Source organism: Gymnoscopelus microlampas (assembly GCF_963454915.1).
Source record: "Gymnoscopelus microlampas genome assembly, chromosome: 3".
In the NCBI taxonomy this organism is placed as follows: domain Eukaryota; kingdom Metazoa; phylum Chordata; class Actinopteri; order Myctophiformes; family Myctophidae; genus Gymnoscopelus; species Gymnoscopelus microlampas.
The window spans coordinates 32,438,494-32,460,993 of NC_139940.1; the positions used below are offsets into that span (position 1 = coordinate 32,438,494).

Here is a 22,500-nt window from a genome sequence, read left to right on the forward strand (position 1 = left end):
TTGATACATTTTGTCATCAATAAGTGTTTATAATGTGTTTATAGCCACGTGTCACGTGAAGCTTGACCAATCACTTTGTTGACGTGTCTGACCAATCAGAACGTTGACGCAAAAGCCAGGTATAGAGGGCTACCGCTCTATGCCTAAAGGTATAGAGCGGCTAGCGCCGCTAAAAAGGGGTGAACTATCTCTTTAAGTAAGTAAGTTAAGGTTGGAACTAGGCTTTAATATCATGCTAACCCTCTTGTCTTCATTCATTCATTTCTTCTTCTGCATACTGTTGTGTGTCTGTGTGCAGGTTTTGCTCCAATCAGTGGGATGTGCAGCAAATACAGGAGCTGCACCATAAATGAAGACACAGGCCTGGGCTTAGCCTTCACCATCGCACACGAGTCTGGACACAAGTAAGCATCTGTCCAAACATACAGCATAGTGCATACAATTGGTTTTCAAAGGGGGGTCCGGGGACCCCCAGGGGTCCTTGGGGTGGGGGGGTACCAGGGTGTCCCCAGCAAAATTAGTTAACTTTATCCATATTTTATACTTTGGTTATTCAAAAATAGCAGATATACAAGCTCATAGCGCGGCACCGAGTGCCGGGCTATGAGCTTGTAGATCTGCTATTTTTGAAAAATCGTGAAAATGTGTTCAAATCTTAGAATATATATATTTTTAAGCGAACGTTTGTAACTCAAATCTTTGCTTCTGGGGGTCCCTGGTACAAATATTTTGCGATGGGGGTCCGCAACCAAATACATGTCATTTTGGGGGTCCTTGACATGAAAAGGTTTGAGACCGACTGGTGTATACGGTATGGTGTATTGTCCTTCAGCACAAATGTACCTATATAGGGGCTTTAACCACTTAAAAAACCCTATTTAATACTTTGTCGTATGATGGCGTTGCATGACATCGGCAGTGTGCTCGTATAGCTTTTGTGATACATATTGTCTATTGTACCTGAACGTTTCAACAGAAAATGTCTAAAAAGGAAGGAAAACAATATTCTTCTTCACTTTCCTAGTTTTGGAATGGTCCACGACGGGGAGGGGAACGTCTGCAAGAAGTCTGAGGGTAACATCATGTCTCCCACACTGGCCGGTCACAACGGAATCTTCTCCTGGTCCGCCTGTAGCCGACAGTACCTCAGCCGCTTTCTCAAGTGAGCAACGTTTTATAACAGTAATAATAATCTGTGTCAGACTCGTGTAACGTGTTCATTCTTCATTGTAAACGTTGCAATTATAGTGATCATTTCAACGTAAATGTGTGGCACTTTAATGTGGAAAAATGTAGGAACATGTAAGACAAACTTCATTTATCCCTGGCCTGAGGATACCAAAAAAATGGATTGTAATAGTTTTAACATAAGTTATATCAAATACAAATAAAATGCAAATGCAGATAGGATCCAAAGTTCATAATAACTGACAGATTCATGCGCTCATTGGAGCGCATACTGTAACTCCACCAGCAATTGCGACCAGTCTATGACGTCAACCGTCGTTATTTGGGGGGTTTGCAAGATTAGACAAGTGTACAACAAATAAACATACAAACACAGACAGACACACACACAGGGGACAAAACATACTAAAAAAGCTATAGTAGAATGTTGTAAGTTATAGGGCACTTCCCTTTTTACCGATGTGGGAACAAACTGCATTTGTCGTGCGTTCATGTGTGTGTGCGTGCGTGCGTGTGTGTGTGCATGTGTGTGTGCATGAGTGTGTGCTTGAGTGTGTGCATGAGTGTGTGCATGAGTGTGTGTCAGTATGAGTATGAGTATGAGTTAAAGGCTTAAATATAGCTAATGAAGCAACCATGCTGACTGATATGCAGTGCATGGTGCTATTCTGCTGTCTTGTATTACAGATAGTGTCTGGGTATGATGTATTTGTGTGTTAAAGTGCATGTACTGTATACGTGTGAGTGAGAGAGGGAAAAAACTGCTCTGACTGAGAGAGATGATTAGTGTGTGCGCGTGTGTGCGTGTGTGCGTGTGCGTGTGCGTGTGCGTGTGCGTGTGTGTGTGTGTCTGTGTGTGTGTGTGTGTGTGTGTGTGTGTGTGTGTGTGTGTGTGTGTGTGTGTGTGTGTGTGTGTGTGTGTGTGTGTGTGTGTGTTTGCACAAGCTTGAGTTCATGCCAGTGAGCAAGCATGTCTACGATAACCTATATATGTTCTTGCGGACGTGTATTCATGTCTGCACTCGCTTAAGCGAGCAAATAAGGATCATGGACGTGTCTGTAGGCTATGTATCTGTCTGTGTTTCTGTGTGTGTGTGTGTGTGTGTGTGTGTGTGTGTGTGTGTGTGTGTGTGTGTGTGTGTGTGTGTGTGTGTGTGTGTGTGTGTGTGTGTGTGTGTGTGTGTGTGTTTGTGTGTGTGGAAACCTTGTATGTTACTTTTCAGGAAATAGGAAAAATAACCTGTGCGCCAAAGGATCCAATGTAGTTTTTATTTATTCACAAGCTCTCGTTAATGCTTTTCATAAAGACCCACAGACACACTTAACCCATTAAGACCTGAAGCCGATTCTAAAAATGTCTTCTAAATCCCAACAGTTTTCTGAAAAAACGTATGTTTCTATATCAGTGGTGCTCAAACCTTTTCATGTCAAGGACCCCCAACATGATATATATTTGGCCACGGACCCCCATCTCAAAATATTCTGTTCCAGGGACCACCAGAAGCAAAGATTTGAGTTAAAAATATTCACTTTAAAACAATATATATTCAAAGATTTGCACACATTTTCACGATTTTCCAAAAACAGCAGATCTACAGTGTCGTGCTATGAGCTTGTAAATCTGCTATTTTTGAATAGCCAAAGTGCTTTTTAGGCTTTTTAGCTGAAAGGCTTTTTAGCTGAAATCAAAAAATGACACAGATGCGTTCCAGGTCTTAATGGGTCAATAATGGCAATCTACAAGCTCACAACAACGCATGAGCTTGTAGATCTGATATTTACTTAACTTTTTGCATACGACAAAGTAGGGCATTATTAATTAACCATAAAATGAATGCCCTACATAAAATGTTTAAATGTGGAGATACAAGGTTTCTGCCCGATAGCAATGGCATGCATGTGTGGCAGGCGTGTGTGTGTGTGTGTGTGTGTGCGCGCGTCTGTGTGTGTGTGTGTGTGTGTGTGTGTGTGTGTGTGTGTGTGTGTGTGTGAAACCAGATAGCCCCCCCCCGACCGGAGCCTTTCCACTAAATTTACCAGTGTGTTAACTGACCTGTCAGGTCTCCCCTCTATGTGGCTGGTGGGGACAGACACTGTATTTCCTCGCTGGAGTTATTAGAGCCATGGATGACCTCACCCTCGTTAGGCCTGTCAGCCTTATATTAAACTCCCGTCACCCCCGGGGGGGGCCACGTGGCGGCGAGCTCCGTGCCAACGTAGTTCCCTTTAGCACTCATTCACTGACAAACACTTCTCTCCCCTCTAATGGTTATATAGTGTTGCATGTCAGTGATCCATTTGGTTTACATTTTGCACAGAGTTATACAGAACCGGTATAAGGGACCATTTCGCTCACAATTTTTCAAAAATAGCAGATCTACAAGCTCATAGTGCGGCACTCGGTGCACTTTTAACAAACCACTGTAGTATGTGATTATATTATAGAACTCTTTTTTTTGTGCCTTGTTGAGTTATTAGAGACGGTATCTTTCCATTACTGTCTGCATGTTTGCCTTCTTATGTAAAGGCAGTGCTGTGCTCAGCCACATAATGTCATATTTTAGACCAGGAAGTGCCATGTTTTTATTTAAGTTTAATTGTGACGCCACATCAAAATATATTTCCAACATATTTTTGTATTGTCCATACGCATTACAACCTTTCTTTTTTTCTTTTTCTCCTTCTTTTGAAATATTTTCATTCAAATCAGGATGTAATAAACATCAGATTCAGAGCAATATAATAACCCACCTATCTCCCAGACTCCCTCCCCAGATAGAGTTCAGAGTTTGAATACATTTAGAATTATGTGCAGGTGTGAGGGGACTTAATTTAATTGACAATTGATTTTTAAAATTAGTTTATTTTCTCACACTTATGCCAGTGTGCCAGTCATCACCCTCCCCTGTATGTGCCAATGTTGGCACCCGTGATTGACTAAGGTTGCCTAACCCTGTTTTAGACCATACATACCTTAATAACCACATAAACCTTAGTGTCCCTATTCTGGGGGCAAATGTTCTGCGACACTGGCCGATCTACTGTACAAGCTCACAACACGCCTCGAGGGGAAAAAGGAGGGGGCCTCGTTTAGACCCCTGGGTGGACTCCGGTCAATAGGGTTTAATTGGTTAATGCAGTCTCTCTTTTGTTAGTCACTAACCAAGAGGGGTCTGTGTCAATTATGTGAACAGTCAGTTTCGTTTAGTCGGCAGTTTTATCTTAAGGGTATGGTCAGCTTTGATCCTGGTCGGAGGCCGTTTGATTTGAAGAGGCCTGGATGACAGCAACCATGCAGACTTCTTATTGGCTTAAAGCTCAGGGAAGAGATTTGTGACTCAGGCATACTGGCAAAGACACATAGAGCATCGTTGTTGTTGCCAATGTTATTATAAGCAGAGCTTCAATGGGTCCCGTGGGTGCCAGACATCAACAGTCTCCCTAGAACAAGGCCCAACCACTTCAGTTTTCATTGCTTGACAAGTAGTGACAATGGCCCGTCTGCAAGCTCACAACACGTCGCGTCACTAAGCATTGTGCGTCGATTTTTCAAAGGTTTTTAAAATTAGCCCCAAATAGCCCAGCATGAATGATGATGATGATACTTTATTGTCAGAATACCCTGAAAGTTGTTGTGCATCATCAGTAGCACCGTTTGCAACAAACCAAACAATAAAAGTTCAATTATCAAATAATTGTTATGCATTTTACCCTCTGCTGATGACCCACTTTGGGTGTCGAGGTCCATATTTTAAGTTTAGTTTGTCAATGACATGCCAGACCTTCCATTGTCTTTCAGATTGATTGAGTGAGAAGTTGTTCTGGTGCAACTTCACTCACTAGTAGGTGCATGAAAACAGGACGGGGTCTACTAACGGCGTGGTTCCCTGTGATTCTCTCACATCATGTTGATGAAGTCATGCAGATAACGTCATTTTTGCCCAGATATGGAGAGAAGGCAGGACAGAATGTGTCTGAGATTATGAATTCACAAAATGTGAAAAGAATTCACCCCAAAAAACAAATATGCACAATACGTGGGAAAATACTTGGGGATTTCTGGCAGTGTGCACAAGAAATCTGGCACTGATCTGTCCAGTGGTTTGTGAGATTAGCCGCAGACTAACACACTAGTCAGACTCAGACAGACCTCCTAGACGGTTCACCCCCTAGGTGCCACACCGTTAAAGTCAGGAAAACAGGAGAAACTCATTTCCAGCAACACGCAGTTAAGCAAGGTTCTCAACTGCTGTGCCCTCGAGACAAGGTCTGGTGTGCAGTGGAATTTGAGACCATCACTGCATTGGTGAATTTGGTTGACAGAAGCTCCGGTCATAGCGGCAAGTTCCCTTCAAAAAGATTTCCAGTTCTCCAGAGTGCCCACGCTACGCCAGTGGGTCACCACCGCCATGTTCTTTTGGCTGTAATTGTATGACCATATGCCTCTGCGGCAGTGGCTCAGGGGTAGAGTGGCCGTTTGGTAAGGTAAGGTAAACTTTATTGTCCACAAGGGAAATTTGGCTTGGGCTTTCACCCCTGCTGCAGCCACACACAAAACATCAGTGACCAAAGACAAAATACATAACAGAGGGGACACAACATTACACAAGTGCACACATTGTGGTCAGTCTAATCTTCTCACAGTCAATGCTGTTTCAGAGCCTCGTTCAACATTTTAGTTGACACCGGTAAGAACGATTTTTTAAATCTGACATAGTTCCATTTTGGTTCGCTGTACCTTCTCCCAGAGGGCATCATTACAAACTTTCCATGTAGAACATGGGTAGCATCACTGAATATTTTCTGAGCCTGTCTTAACGGTTTGGCAACCGGAAGGTTGCCAGTTCGATCCCGGGTTCCCCCAGAGTCAATGTCTAAGTGTCCTTGAACAAGACGCTGAACCCCTAATTGCTCCCCATGAGCAGATTGGTGCCTTGCATAGTTTCTTCCGCCATCGGTGTTATGAATGTGTGTGTGAATGGTTGAGTGTAAATGCACAATCATCGTAAAGCGCCTCGGATAAAGCACTATTTAAATGCACCATTTACCATTTATTTGCTCAACAGCCAGACAAGCCCCATGTCCCTTTCCTATTCAACTGATTGGCTCAAACTTGACTGAGTACAGGTGACAGCCAAGTGCCAGTAACCACTCAAGCCCTATTGTAAACTTTATCATATGATATATGATTCATACATCATACTGTATGTTAAATAAATATGAACAATTAGTATTATTCAGGACCTATACACTCTATAGCCTATGTATTCAAGCATGCCCTTATGTGCCTGTGTGTGTGTGTGTGTGTGTGCTGGTAATGTAATGTCTTTTTCATCCTTACTGATGTGAATAATACAGCGATATATAACATCCACTGAAATGACAGCATATGTAGAACAGCATTGTTCTCTGTAGGCGCATAGGGCCAATAAAGCAATGGAAGATTGCATGAAATAAAATACACACACACACACACAGACACACACACACACACACACACACACACGTGCGCACAAGCACACAAGTGCACACTCTGCTAAAGCAATCAGGACTCACTCGCTATCACCGTGGGCCAACATATTTTTTTGCCCTTTCCAGCTCTTTTCAACATACTTTGCATTATATTCCTCTGCCCGCAGTGTTTAAGCTGTAAAACATGTCTCTGTATAGTTACTGATGATATCAGCTAACACACTGGGAACCCCCCTCCCCCCCACGCGTGTTAAAGAGTATGAGTGATACAAGCAAGCATTTATTATGTCTGTCTGCCACGGACCGAGTGCTTGATGCATTAAAACTATTATTCTCAGGGTCGTTGTTATGTTACCACGGCAACACATATGACAGTCCTTTCTGAAGCCCACGAGATATTGTGTATATATGTGTGTGTGTGAGCTGAGCATGCCAACAATCAATCACGTCTCTTAAACGAGAGTTATAATCTTCTGTCGTTTATGTGTGTTTATGCCTGCATGTAGCGTTTATCAGAAACACTAAAGACCAATGATTCATTCATGCCTCGCTCCGCTATCATCCCCTTGTTCTCCTACTCTTCTCTCCTCGGAATCCTCTCTGTCCTTTAGCCTATATGCTGCTCTGGGAAAGCACCTGTGTCATTTTACATTTTAGCCTTGCTATTCAAAAATAGCAGATCTACAAGGTCATAGCGTGTCACTTTGTGCCGCGCTATAAGCTTGTAGATCTGCCTTTTTTTTTTAAATCGTGATATATATTTTTAAATCGAACATTTTTAACTAAAATCTTTGCTTTTGGAGGTCCCTGGAACAAATTATTTTGAGATGGGGGTCCTTGGCCAAATACATATACATTTGGGGGTCCTTGACATTGAAAAAGTGTGAGCACTACTGATATTATAGCAACATTTCAGAAAACTTTTGGGATTTAGAAGACATTTGTAGAATGTGACCTCAGGTCTTAATGGGTTATTCCTCCTCTTCCTTCATCTCCTCTCCTCTCCTCTCCTCTCCTCTCCTCTCCTCTCCTCTCCTCTCCTCTCCTCTCCTCTCCTCTCCTCTCCAGCTCTGCCCAGGCGTTGTGTCTGTCAGATGAGCCCAGGTCAGTGAAGGAGTACAGCTACCCAGAGAAGCTCCCCGGGGAGCTGTACGACGCAGACACACAGTGCAAGTGGCAGTTTGGGGAGAAGGCCAAACTCTGCACCCTGGATTTCAAGAAGGTAAACCATCCAAAGTAGCAGTGGTGGAAAAAGTACTGTGGAAAATGTTTTACTTAAGGAAAAGTATCAATACTGCAATGTAGAAGAAGTACTCTGTTACAAGTGAAAGTCCGGAATTAAAAATTTGACTTGAGTAATAGTACAAAAGTACCAAAAGTAAAAGTACTAAAATGTTTGAAAATAGCAGATCTACAACCTCACAATGCGTCGCGATGCGACGCATTGTGAGGTTGTAGATCTGCTATTTTCAAATAGCCTAGGTATAAAATAGGGCTAAAGTGGTTAATGTATGTTTTATAGTGTAATCATTTATATCTGCAAAGTAACTAGTAAATACAATATTTCCCTTTGAGATGTAGTGGAGTAGAAGTAAAAGTATTGACAATTGGAAATTACTTAAGTACAGCACTTGAGTAAATGTACTTAGTTACTTTACACCACTGGAAAGTAGGAAAATAGAAGAGACGTCCTGTCCTGTCAGCGAAAAAGAGAAAAAAAAAACACATCGGCTTTATTGAATGGATATTTCATAGTGAAACCTTTTAAGAGCTCCATTTTTCTTTCCGCCGGTGAAATATAGCCTCAAGTGGATGTACTGTACACAGATTTCATCTCAATTATGTCATTCCACACACATTTTAAAAAGGAGTTCAAATCTCCATGGCTGGTGTTTTCCTAAGAGTTTTTTTCCCCCCTGATCTTGAAAATGAGGCAGGTCATAAGTCATGGACTTATGGCACTTAATGAGTCACAGAAATCTGGTGGCATTTGCCTACCGAGGAGGAGGAGGAGGAGGAGGAGGAGGAGGAGGAGAGGTGTTGATGGAGAGGATGATGGAAGAGATGAGAGATAGAGAGGGGGGAGGTAGTGAGGAATAATGGAAGAAAATGAGTCAGAATTAAATGATTGGCTGATTGATAACATTAGGCTTGATTGCCCTCGCGCGCACACGCACGCACGCACGCACGCACGCACGCACACACACACACACACACACACACACACACACACACACACACACACACACACACACAGGCAAACACACACACACACACACACACACACACACACACACACACACACACACACACACACACACCAGACAGAGTTACACTGCTGCCCATGAAATACTCAGTGGGAAAGAAAGCTAAATATATGCTGGAGTGTGGCCAATGGGAATCTCTCCTGGTTGCTCTCCCATTGTCTCCATCCTCACTGAGACCCGCTGTGTGATGGACCACACTACATGATCACAGTACACTGCACAGTCTAGAGCCTTCATATAACTCTAAGCATGTACCAATGGAACCAAATGGACCTGTGAGCGTCCATTTGTACACTTTTAGTTATAAACACTGAGGATTGTATTGTGTAAAATAGGTTCAAGTTTCAAAGTGTTCTTTATTGTTACTGTCCTGTACAGATACATGAGACTAAACATATGTTTTTTTCTGGTTCCTCACTACACTGTAGCAGCATCAATAATAATAAATAATAGGAAGGAAAGTACACAAAAAAAAAGGAATATTCAAGATTGAGAACAGTTTGACTGTTGTAGCGTTCACTGTGCTTGGAGATGCTGTGCACAAGGTTCTTACTCCTATGTTATAAACATCTATTATAAACATCTGTGTGCATGTCACATCTGTAAAGTGACCTGTACCACTATATAGGATGACTGTTCTTCGGTATACTGTATGTTATACTTTGAAAAGTAGTTATTTATTAATGTGTTAGTTTTGTGTACTATCAGACTTCCATTTCCTTGCATAGATTAAAACACAGGATTTTCTTTTTTTTCTCCGGATTGTTTTGAGGAATGCCTCTTTTATTAGACACTCACAGTCACTGTGTGGATTGACCTGGGAGTAGGCTGTGACATACTATAGGTGACACCCTGAATATAGGGTGTCATATATATCCTTATCCCCTATAAGCCAACACAATGCCCACACATTGTTTTAATATAGTGGAGGAGGATCGCTGGCTAGTTGTTTTGGGGAAAAATAGTATTTTCTGGTCCCCAGAAGGAGGGGTAAATTACTTTTACTGCTTCACCCAGCAGATGGCTGCTCAGATGAGCAAATGGGGGGAGCAGTTGTAGGGATTATTAGTGTCTTGGGTCTCTGGGACACTTCGACATAGACTAGTTGAGCCAAGGGTCGAAACTGGTGACCTCCTCCTTATTCCCAGAAGGCCTCTCTCTACCTATTCAGCTATGGGCCGTTTGCCGCTGCCATTTGGTCCGTTCTTACACTCTGATGAACACAGGGGATTGTGTAATGTTGCACCTCCTCTCTTACGCTTCATGGTCAGCAAGGTGCACTGGACCCCCAAACACCAAAGTGGTCCACATAACTTCATCCCTCTCCAGACACTTGTTACTTATTACAGCGTTTATTATCCCATTGAGACCGGGAACACGTCTGTGTCACTTTAACGTTCCTTTGGGCTATTCAAAAATAGCAGATCTACAAGCAAGATCTACAAGCTCATAGCGAAAAATCATTGAATCTTCTAATATATATATTTTTTTAAAGCGAACATTTGTAATTCAAATCTTCGCTTCTGGAGGTCCCTGGAACCAAAACAATATTTTACAAATGTTCGCTTTAAAAATATATATATTCAAAGATTTGCAAAAAAAATCTCGATTTTTCAAAACATAGCAGATCTACAAGCTCATAGCGCGGCACTCGGTGCCGCGCTATGAGCTTGTATATCTGCTATTTTTTAATAGCCCAAAAGAAATGTTAAAATGACACACAGATGCGTTCCCGGTCTCGATGTGTTATTCGGCCCTCGAGGTCCAATTTATTGTGTTATGAATTTATATTTCACGAAAACCTTCTGGCAGGCACTTTCAAGATAAGGGAACAGACTTGGAGGAGGAGGCCAAAATGATACTCTCGATGGGGTATATGGGTGGAGCTGGGTTACCCTGGTGAAAAAAAACACAACAGTGTCTCTCTCTCTTTCTCTCTCTGTGTCCATCGTTGTGCTCTCTCTCTCTCTCTCTCTCCCTCTCTCCCTGCCGTGCGCTCTCTCTCTCTCTCCGTCTTTTTACTATTGGAAAAGCCCTGACTTAGCAAAACAGCTGCACAAATAGGCCTTGGGATGGGATCCATGATGGCTTTTGGCAAGCGAGCACAAGGGGCAGGGGTGCCTGTCTGCATCTGCACTGAGTTGTCAGAATCTGATATAGTCATTCATATAGTAACAATGTGGACATGTTAAAAAAAAAAGTAGCGGGCCATGTTTCTCAAGCAACCCAGACACAGTTTCTGAGAGCAGGGGAAGTTCCCCAAATCCTCCCATGTGAACGTGCAATATCCCACTGAGAAAGAAAGAAAGTCAGCCATGTATAAAGTAACTAAGTACATTTACTCAAGTACTGTACTTTAAGTAAAATGTTGGGGTACTTTTACTTTACCGGAGTATTTCCAATTGTCTGTACTTTTACCTCTACTTGTAACACAGTATTTTTGCATTGCAGTATTGATACTTTTACTTAAGTTCAAAATGTGAGTACTTTTTCCACCACTGGTCATGAGTATCAAGTCTGCTGTTGAACTTTTGCACTCATGCATTTCATGCTCGGAGGAGAGTAAAACATATTTGCCTTGATTTACTATTATATTTGTGTACATGTATCTGTTTGCCTGCTTACTCTGTGTGAGATCGATGTATGCAAATATAGGTATAGAAAAGCATAGTTTTAGGGGGAAAAAGTTACAAACAATGTCAACAATGTTGATTTTAAACAGTTTATTTACATCTCTGCAGGGACCGTTTCATCTCCCAGATAGTGTTTTTTTGTGACCCTGAATGGGACCAAGCCAAACCATTGGCAGACATAATTGGCATTGCTTTTCTTTTTCTTCTATATATTTTTGTTTGGCTGAACTCCTAAAGAGTTGAACATTTTGGAAACACAAACACACGAACACAAAGGAAGACTGCAGATTGGCCAAACGATCATTAATCACACAAGTTGTCTTTCACAGAGTTCCCATCCCTGACTTTTTTATAGCTCGACCAGAAGATTATTTTTGACAATTCAGTTTTCCCATCACTGGCTTTCTTTGTGTACAGCTGTTGTAAGGAGTATTCTTCTGACAATCCAGCTACTGTAATTTGGTGCCAGAAAGCATGTTTTGAACATAATAATAGTGTCATATAACCTGCTGAAAGGTCCACTCATTACTGAGACCTACAATAGTGCAGAGTACAGACTATCGCCATGTCTTTGCTAGCAAGTTGACTTCCTCTTTCTAACTTTGAAGTCTTTTGAGGTTAAGTTTCCTTCTCATAACAACATATTTCATATAAATCACTGACTTTTTTTTAGGCCTATTTTCAAATGTGTTTATCTGCCGCCATAAAACTGATTAAGTTTCATATCAATCAAACAAACTTTAGGCTGTTTCTGTTGGTTTGGCCATAAAATGTTAACCCACATTCCACTGTAGAGAGTTGAGGAGGGTGTTTAAACACCCTTTACTTGCCAGTTTCCACCGGATTATTTGATACTTTAATAAAAACGGTGGTCTTGCTTTTAGATCTACATTTTCTAGACATAAGCTTGTGTGCATTATTACTAACTGTGTGTGTGTGTGTGTGTGTGTGTGTGTGTCTGTGTGTGTGTGTGTGTGTGTGTGTGTGTGTGTGTGTGTGTGTGTGTGTGTGTGTGTGTGTGTGTGTGTGTGCGTGTGCGCGTGTGTGTGTGTGTTTGTATGTGTACGTGCATGTGTGTTTGTGCCTTAAGGACATCTGCAAAGCTCTGTGGTGTCACCGTGTTGGGAGGAAGTGTGAGACAAAATTCATGCCAGCTGCTGAGGGCTCTGCCTGTGGGCCTGACATGGTGAGTTACTACTGTACTGTACTGTGTGTGTGTGTGTGTATGTGTGTGTGCGTGTGCGTGTGCGTGTGCGTGTGTGTGCGCGCGAGTGCATGCGTGTGTGTGCCTGCGCACTCGTGCCTGTGTGTGTGTGTGTAGTGCAGGGGTCTTCAACATTTTCAGGCCAAGGACCCCCTAGCTGCGAGAGAGATGAAAATATTGTATAAATGATGTTGCAGATTAAACCTTTTTCATAGATGTCATAGATAGTAAACCTTCAGATAGTTAACCTTTTAAACCCTCAATATTTAGTCAACTTGACCGTTGGCTCTGTACTTGGTCTGCTCTTTTTTCCCTCTACACCGACACTCCGAAAATCCCAACCACACAAAGACTTGGCGGACCCCCTGTAGTAACTCTGAGGACCCCCTAGGGGTCCCGGACCCCCTGTTGAAGACCCCTGGTGTAGTGTAATGTATGTTTGCTTGTGCTCTTTTGTTTATGTACCCCTTGCTCTTGCCCCACAGGATTAGCCTCGTGTGGCCAGACAATATCACACGACACACTGCGTGGATATTAGTCTGGTCCCTATCAACGGTAGATTTGTTTCCAAGGGGCGGTTACAAAAAGATCCAAACGGACTCTATTGGTTAGACCTAAACCAATCAGAGCAGTGCTTCCTTGTACGAACCAATCAGAGCAGTGCTTCCTTGTGATAAGCCCGCCCACATTTGGATACTGGGCCCTGGTTGGTTCCGCACAACTGCGGAGGGAGAGAAATGAAATCTCTATGGAGGGGGGCCAGACCTAATCTGCCGAGGGCTAAAGTGCATGCAATTTTGCAAAGGCAGATTCGTCTGGAACCAGGCTACCACAGGATGGGCACAGGACACCATTTACTTGAATGCATCTTTATTCATCTGTGCCCTCAGAGCCAATTCTAAAAGTCATCGGCTTCCAACTGAGATGTAGACATGTCTGAGAGAGATGCTTGCTTTAGCAAAGCTGCTCTATAAACGTGCCGCGATAAAGGGGCGTAGAAAGGTTACAATTTTATTTTTTAGTCTGCTTAGGGTTAGATTAAAAACTCGATTTTGTATTTGATAGGTTTTGGGGCATTTTTTTCCCAACGTTTTATTTGCTCCTCTAATAAAGGAAATAGCTATAGATTCTAGTCTACTGTCTGCAGCAGCAGCAGTCAGTCAAGCCTGATACTGTAAACAAATTCATAATAGAATGCACATTAAACAGCACTTTTTGCCCTTAATCCCCCAAAATGAGATTATTGCGATTAGTTTAGCTTGCAAGCTGCTATAAATGAAGGCTGTGTAATTTTTTTCTTGTTTATCACCCAGAGAAGTGTGTGTTTTACCTTTACCTCTGTTGGCAACACACACATGCTCCATGGTAACATCTCACCAAACAAACCACACTTTTAAGAGATCTCACCACAGACTTGTGGTTCAAATGAAAACATGCCCGCAGAACCCAGCTCATAGATGCTGTTATCCAAAGAATAGTGATTTGGAGACTTAATTAGCTGTTTATAGAAGGATTTAAATGACATCTTCGCTCACTGTACGTTGTACCAGAAAAGAACCAGAAACTCAAACCAAATCCCTAGAATGTAATCATTCATGCTACTGTGACAGTGTTCACACAGACTCCCATGGGTGCTGCCGAAGGCCAGAGTAACTGGGTCATATAGAACAGTGGTTCTCAAAGTGGGGTCCGGGGACCCCCAGGGGTCCTTGAGGGGGTACCAGGGGGTCCCCAGCAAAATGTGGTAATATTGCATCACAATCATTTTAAACTTTTATACTTTGGCTATTCAAAAATAGCAGAGTGCGTTGCACCGAGTGCCGTAGTACTGTGAGCTTGTAGATCTGATATTTTTGAAAAATCTTGAACATTTTGTGCAAACCTTTGAATATATTTATTTTTTAAGCGAACATTTGTAACTCAAATCTTTGCCTCTGGGGGTCCCTGGAACAACATATTTTCCGCGGCCAAATACATATATCATTTTGGTGGCCCTTGACATGAAAAAGTTTGAGAACCACAGACCATAGATATAGCAACAGGTTTTTTCGAAAAAAAACTGTTTTGTGTGATTTAGAAGACGGCCTCAGGCCTTAATGGGTTAACTATATAGAGAGCTTTGGATACTATGAGGGTTTCTTAAACTTTATTGAGCTGTTATTTGCACGTGTAACAGATTTCAAATGTAAGTACTCTGCTGTTAATGGACTGTGAAATTGTGGTCAAGGCACTGACCTTCCACTTCTCATGACCTGTCCCTCTATGAGTCTTTGTGACCCAAATCAGGATAATAAACCTTCAAGTACCCATGAAGAAGCTGAATTGTGCCTTATTGTGCTGGGAAGCAATGTTTTTTATAGTTGCACCGCATTGTGTGGCATGGTTACTTTGTTTCTTGCATCCCCCCCCCCCCCCCCTCTCTCTCTCTCTCTCTCTCTCTCTCTCTCTCTCTCTCCCCCTCTCTCTCTCCCTCTTTCGCTGAAAGCTGATTTGCTCTTCTCAATGTATTGAACTTGATGGTTTAATCCCCATATACTCCCTCGGCGGGACAATTAAACTAAATGCAAACAATGACACGCTCACTTAGGAATTCATGGCACTCCACACAGGGGGGGAAGAGACAGTTTAGGGGAAATCAGCTGTTCTCTGGTTCTCAGTGAAGCACCATGAGATCAGCCTGTGGGGTATAAGAAGCATGAGTGTGTTAGCTGTGTTTTTGTTTATCTTCCCTTGTGGACGTTTGTAATCATTGAAACCTGCTGAGTTATTGCGAAGATATTGGATACGTGTGCCTCCTCGAGCACACCCACCGCTGTCCTCTCTCCAACCAGCCTCGCATCTTTATGTCAAGAGCACAAAAACACAGGGCTGTCTGTCCTCCACTAAAACCTTTCAGAGGACTTTGTTGAGTAACCGCTTAGTTGATTTAAAGGGATAGTTCACCCCCAAAATTACTTTTTTTCTATCGATTAGTCACCCCATGGAGACTTGAATTCATGGATTTCTTTTTTTTTTTTTTTCTCCAAATTATTGGCTTAGGAATGCAACAAAAACTAAAAGATATCCATGAATTCAAGTCTCCCAGGGGTTGAGTAATCGATAGGAAAAAATGATTTTTTGGGTGAACCATCCCTTTAATCAACAAAAGTTAGTTTCCCACGTACAGTCATGAAAAAGCACCTCTTTAAATCTCATATACTAGAGGCAATAACTCATTCAGTACTGGGAAAAACATAAAAATCTGCCAATCGACTAAATTCTTGGACCTGTACAAGACAGATGAAGGACAAGTACCAGCATGCTTAATGTAGCTTCATCTGTTGTTAAGGCTTCGACACAGTTTCAGCTGTCTTTTTCGGACACTCTTGACACTTTGCTTTGTCCCTCTGACTCCCTTTCTCTCTCTCTCTCTCTCTCTCTCTCTCTCCCACCGCCCCTCTGTCTCTGTCAGTGGTGTCGTAGGGGCCAGTGTGTGAAGCAAGGAGACGAGGGGCCTAGGCCTCAGCATGGACAGTGGTCAGAATGGTCGTCCTGGTCCGACTGCTCCAGGAGCTGTGAGAGTGGCATCACCTACAGGGAGAGGCAGTGCACCCACCCCAGGTAGAAACACGCAAACACACGCGTACACGCACAACGCACACGCATGCAAGCACACGCATGTATGGAAATACATCATTTGACTAATGTGCAAACCGGACATACAGTGTAAATTCACGTCAGCACACATACAAAACATATGTCCATATGTGTTCAAGTACAATGTCCATGTCTTTGCCAAAGTTTATATAGTAAATAGTTACTGAATCGATTTTAAATCATCGAATCGCATCGTTTCGTATCGCCATGAATGAACCAATATCGTCCATGTATCGTATTGTCAACCATGTATCGTGATGCGTATCGTATCGCTGTTAAAATGCATCGTTACGCCCCTGCAAACCACATATAAAGACTTCTTGTTTTTCTTGAAAATTGACATTACTTAGATATAAATGCTTATCTCTCATTTTTTTCCCGAGACCCAAGGCCCATCTGGAAGACAGCATAGTATAAGACACACATTAGTGAAATAGTGAAGATCGCTGACACAGATCTCTCACTTCCTTTGCTTACTGCCTTTACAGTATGCACTCAATCAGTCACTCAGCCGCTCCGCCACAAACGCTGGGGCCACCTCTTCATCACCAAACCGCCCCGCCGGGCCAACATCCTGTCAAGAGCTGGGATGAATTAGACAGACAGACAGAGAGAGAGAGAGAGAGAGAGAGAGAGAGAGAGAGAGAGAGAGAGAGAGCAAGAGAAGGAATGATAAAGTAGGGAATAATAGATATGGGATAAGAAGGGGGAGGAGGAAAGCTGGCAAGCAGAGAAAGGGACATATAAAAAGACTGAGGGACACGAAGAGGATGAAACGGTTAACCCTTTAAGACCGGGAAGGGAACTCTTTGGCTATTCAAAAATAGCAGATCTACAAGCTCGTAGCGCGGTACAGACTGCCGCGCTACGAGCATGTAGATCTGCTATTTTTTGAAAAGTCGTGAAAATGCGTGGCAAAATCTTGGTTTATATATTTTTTAAAGCGAACATTTGTCAAATATTTAGTTCCAGGAACCCCCAGAAGCAAAGATTTGAGTTACAAATGTCCTCCAAAATTAAAAAAAAAAAAATCTAATATTTGAACAACCTTTCATGATTTTTCAAAAATAGCAGATATACAAGCTCATAGCGCGGCACTCGGTGCCGCGCTATGAGCTTGTATATCTGCTATTTTTGAATAGCCCAAAGAAATCTAAAGTGACACAGATACGTTCCCGGTCTTAAAGAGTTAAGTGGGAAAAGACAGAGATGGCACAGAAAGAAAAACGGAGAGGAAATAATGAGAGGAAAATAAGTGTGGGTGTAAGTGAGATGGGGCGAGAAAGAGAGAGAGCTCCGTGATGGTGTGATTGGAGGGCTTATAGAAGATGTAATTGTCCTGAGCCAAGGATTAGCTGGAGCATATAGCCTGGGGATATGCACCTGTGAATGGAATGGCCTCCTCCACACGGCTATTAGATACACAAACATGTCTGAGTTTTATGCGTTTCAGTTAAGTACAGTATACAGCTTTTGCAGATCTTGTGTTTATCTCCCATAGTATTAGGTGATTATATTGTCATCTGCGTTATTTTCCATGTGTTACCCAAACTGTAAGTAAGTAGCCTTGGGAACAGCCCATAACGTCAGGAGCCCATTTCCTGTTTCTGTATAGCATGAGGCAGCTTGAGTACACCCCCTGGACCCCCATGATGCTAGTACAGTATGTTGCAGGGACTTACCCCCCCAAAGCCAACCCTTCATTCTGAGTGCCAAGCATGCAGGGAGGCACTGGGTACCATTTTTTATTGTCTTTGCTTTTTGCTATGCTTCGGCCTCGGGGATTAGACCCTGACCACCCAGTATCCGGCTATGGACATTGTCTATTAACCACAAGGCTGGCCACTTGAGCTGGCTAAACTGGGGTGCAGTACGTTAGTCCGACAGCGCATTCCTCCGACAGCGCAGCGCTCCGACGTTTCCAATACTAAACCCGAACCAAACCCGCACCCTAACCCTAACCGCACGCGGATGCCACATAGTCGGAGAAAAGGTCTGTCGGATTAACGCATGCCTCCCGCTAAACTGTACCCCCTGTTACACATGTAACTGCATTCTTAAAGTTGCTCGGAGGCGTCTCTCTTGTTATTTGACAATTCAGAGCATTCAGTGCATTCCCATTTGAGACATTCAGATCGCCGTACTGTGGGAGCTCTCAGAGCGCACAGCAGATGCTCTAACATCTCTCGTTTTGTCCGAGCATCCTAACATTCCGGAAAATAACTTGAGACAAGGAGATTATGGCAAAATGCAACAGCTGAGGCTTGTTGGGTGATCTAGATCAGTGCTTCTCAAACTTGTTCATGCCAGGGACCCCCCAATTGATATATATTTGGCCACGGACCCCCATCTGAAAATATGTTGTGCCAGGGACCCCCAGAAGCAAAGATTTGTGTTAAAATGTTCGCCTTCAAAGATTTGCACGAATCTTCAAGATTTTTCAAAAATAGCAGATCTACAAGCTCATAGCGCGGCACTCAGTGCCGCACTATGAGTGCCGCGCTATGAGCTTGTATATCTGCAATTTTTGTATAGCCAAAGTGTAAAATTATTGCGACGCTATACTCACACATTTTGCTGGGGACCCCCTGGAACCCCCTCAAGGACCCCTGGGGGTCCCCGGACCCCACTTTGAGAACCAATGATCTTGATAGCGGTATCAACACGCAGCTTTTTTTTATTGTAGAACAGACACAGTATGTACATACTGTATATCATTATTAGTATATGACAACCCATATAGACAACCCATATATTTATGTTTTTGCCTTGTTTTGGTTTCACAGCCTGACACTGTGGCTTAACACAATTCTCTTTCGTAAATTGTAAAGCAACGATATGCTCTGCCACACTCTGATGAGACTGCTCTGATTCTACAGCAAAATATTTTGTTCCAGGGACCCCCCAGAAGCAAAGATTTTAGTTAAAAATGTATATATATATTCAAAGATTTGCACAGAAGGAATATAAATCTGCTATTTTGGAAAAAAAATCGAATAGCAAAGAAATCTAAAGTGACACAGATGCGTTTCGGGTCTCAATGGGTTCATTTCTACTTCTTTTTTTTTTACTCCACACTAATCTCGGTATAGCAGCAGTAATAATACAACATGCTGATTATTTGTCCTTCTTTCCTGTCTTGTCTTTCAGACCTGCGTATGGAGGGAAGTACTGCGACGGCTCCTCCAGGTCCTACAAGCTGTGTAACACAGAGGACTGTCCCTCTGACGCCATAGAGTACAGAGCCCAGCAGTGTGCCGAGTTCAACAGCAAGCAGTTCAGAGGATGGTACTACAACTGGAGGCCCTACACTAGAGTGGACGGTAAGGAGGATGACCTGTCTTTGGAAAAGTATCACTAAATCCATCTTTTCGTCAGTGGTGTAAAGTAACTAAGGACATTTACTCAAGTATTGTACTTAAGTACAATTTTGAGGATTTTTTTGGCTTTTCTGGAGTATTTCCAATCTTTAGGGATTTTTTACTTCTACTCCACTACACCTTAGAGGCAAATATTGTACTTTTTACTCCCACTACAATTATTTGAAAACTTAAGTTACCAGTTACTTTGTAGATTTTGATTATTATAACAAAACATACATTAATCACTTCAGCCCTACAGTATATGCATTCCAGCCATTTGAAAATAGACGATCTACAAGCTCACAATGCGTCGCGAAGCGACGCATTGTGAGCTTGTAGATCTGCTATTTTCAAAAGATTTGTATACATTTGAAAACTTGTGAAATGGGACATTCTGCCTAACGAGTACTTTCTACTTTTGGTACTTTTAAGTACATTTTGATACCAATACTGTTGCACTTTTACTCAAGTAAATGTTTAATTCCAGACTTGTAACGGAGTATGTCTGCATTTCAGTATTCATACTTTTCACTCAAGTAAAAAATGTGAGTCCTTTTTCCACCACTGGATGCTGTGATGGAGAACTCATCCAGTCCCCAGGAAGCTCATCAGTGTGTGATATTTAATCTAGTCTCTCTCCTCTCCTCCCAGATCAAGACTTGTGTAAGCTGTATTGCTTCGCTGAAGGCTATGATTTCTTCTTCGCCCTGGCCAGCAAAGTGAAAGACGGCACGCTGTGCTCCCAGGACAGCTCAAACGTCTGCATTGATGGCCTGTGTGAGGTAATGAAATATGAATGTGAGGTGATGACAGGTTAACGTAAAAAAAATTAAGGTTGAGGATTGATTTGAAAACTTTTTTTTTTTTTTCGGTTTGGTAGCTGTTGAGTTTAACCTTATAAGACCTGAGGCCGATTCTATAAATGCCTTCTAAAATCAGTGTTTCTCAAACTTTTTCATGCCAAGGGACCCCCAAAATTATATGTATTTGGCCACGGACCATCACCTGAAAATGTTTTGTGCCAGGGACCCCCCAGAAGAGAAGAATTGTGTTAAAATTATTACCCTTTCAAGAATGTTCAAAAAAAGTTCAAAAATAGCATGTACAAGCTCGCAGCGCGGCACGAAGTGACACACTGTGAGCTTGTAGATCTGCTATTTTTAAGGAACCACTTGTTCTAAACCACTGTTCTAAATCCTAAGAGATATATAGCTCAAATCTAAAATGGCACAGATGCTTTCACAGTTTTAACCCATTCAATCCGGGAACACATCTGTGTCATTTTAGATTTGAGCCATAACCATTATTTTATACTTTGGCTATTCAAAAATAGCAGATCTACAAGCTCATAGCGTGGGACCGAGTGCCGTGCTATGAGCTTGTAGATCTGCAATTTTTGAAAAAAATCATAAACATTTGTGCACATGTCTTAATACATACATTTTTTGAAACAACATTTGTAACTCAAATCTTTGCAAAACATTCCACAAATGTTCGCTTTGAAAAATATACATTCAAAGATTTGTACACATTTTCACGATTTCTTTTTCAAAAATAGCAGATTTTTTCATAGCGCGGCCCTTGTATATCTGCCATTTTTTAATAGCCCAAAGAAATCTTAAAAAATGACACAGACGCGTTCCCGTTCTTAATGGATTCATGGGGTTAAATGAGTTTCCCTGTATCACTTGTAATAATTCTTTGAATATTTTTCCTCTTCCACAGAGAGTTGGGTGCGACCGTGTGTTAGGCTCCAGTGCAGTGCCTGATGCCTGTGGGGTGTGTAAGGGAGACAACTCCACGTGCAAGGTCTTCAAGGGACAGTACACCAAGCAGCATTACACAAACCGTAGGTCATGTTCTCCCTAGTTTATAATAGTTACGTTCTGTTGTTGATCATATTTTTTCCCCTTAACCCATTGAGACCTGAGGCCGATTCTAAAAATGTCTTAAAAATATATATATATTCAAAGATTTGCACACATTTTCACGATTTCTCAAAAATAGCAGATCTACAAGCTCATAGTGCGGCACTCGGTGCCGCACTATGAGCTTGTATATATGCTATTTTTGAATAGCCCAAAGAAATCTAAAATGACACAGATGCGTTCCCGGTCTTAAAGGGCTAATCCCCTTAATCCCCTGATTATTTGTTACTTTCAAGGCAGTTTCTGTAAACCTTTTTAATCTCTATGTGTACAAACTGAAATTCTTTCTCTTGTTAAATTGCTTTGAATTATTTAGAAATAAGACAGGGGTCTTAACACATTGAATGCCTAAAACGAATTAACTCGTTTTTAGCTTTTCATCACTTGAGTGCCAAGATCTGCTAAAAACGAGTTAACTCGTTTTTAGTAAAAAAATAATTTTTCAAAAATTTTCAATTTTTTTTTTTTTTTTTTTTTACTTTTTTTTTTTTTAAATTTGACCCAAAGACCAAGGAGATATGAATTTTCGAAGATCTTTACTCTCATCCACTTCCTTGTTAACTTAAAACTTTAAAATTTTGTATCATGGCTCCTGAGTACTTTTTTTTTTTCCATTGAAAAATCTCTGGCATGAATAACAATAGGCAGTGAAAATAATTCAGGCAGTCAATGTGTTAATAATGTGCGTTTGGGACTTCATGTGGGCCCAGTCTAATGACGTCAGTCTATCTATGACATTATCTAAGATGTATGACTCCATATTTGGACAAGGTTTTCAGCCCCCGATCCCACTTCCATTATAAAAATAAA

General features: G+C 41.9%; 1 protein-coding gene across 1 annotated transcript in view; it reads left to right on the forward strand.

The window, feature by feature from the left end:
• The window catches only part of adamts16 (ADAM metallopeptidase with thrombospondin type 1 motif, 16), a 96,699-nt gene that overhangs the window by 44,645 nt on the left and 29,554 nt on the right, over positions 1–22,500 (forward strand). Inside the window, exons 8-15 of the mRNA XM_084052308.1 lie at positions 299–404; positions 1,025–1,162; positions 7,729–7,882; positions 12,651–12,746; positions 16,216–16,364; positions 19,551–19,723; positions 20,414–20,544; positions 21,488–21,611. Of these exons, the coding sequence (XP_083908434.1) occupies positions 299–404; positions 1,025–1,162; positions 7,729–7,882; positions 12,651–12,746; positions 16,216–16,364; positions 19,551–19,723; positions 20,414–20,544; positions 21,488–21,611 (1,071 nt within the window). The remainder of the gene's footprint in view (positions 1–298; positions 405–1,024; positions 1,163–7,728; positions 7,883–12,650; positions 12,747–16,215; positions 16,365–19,550; positions 19,724–20,413; positions 20,545–21,487; positions 21,612–22,500) is intronic.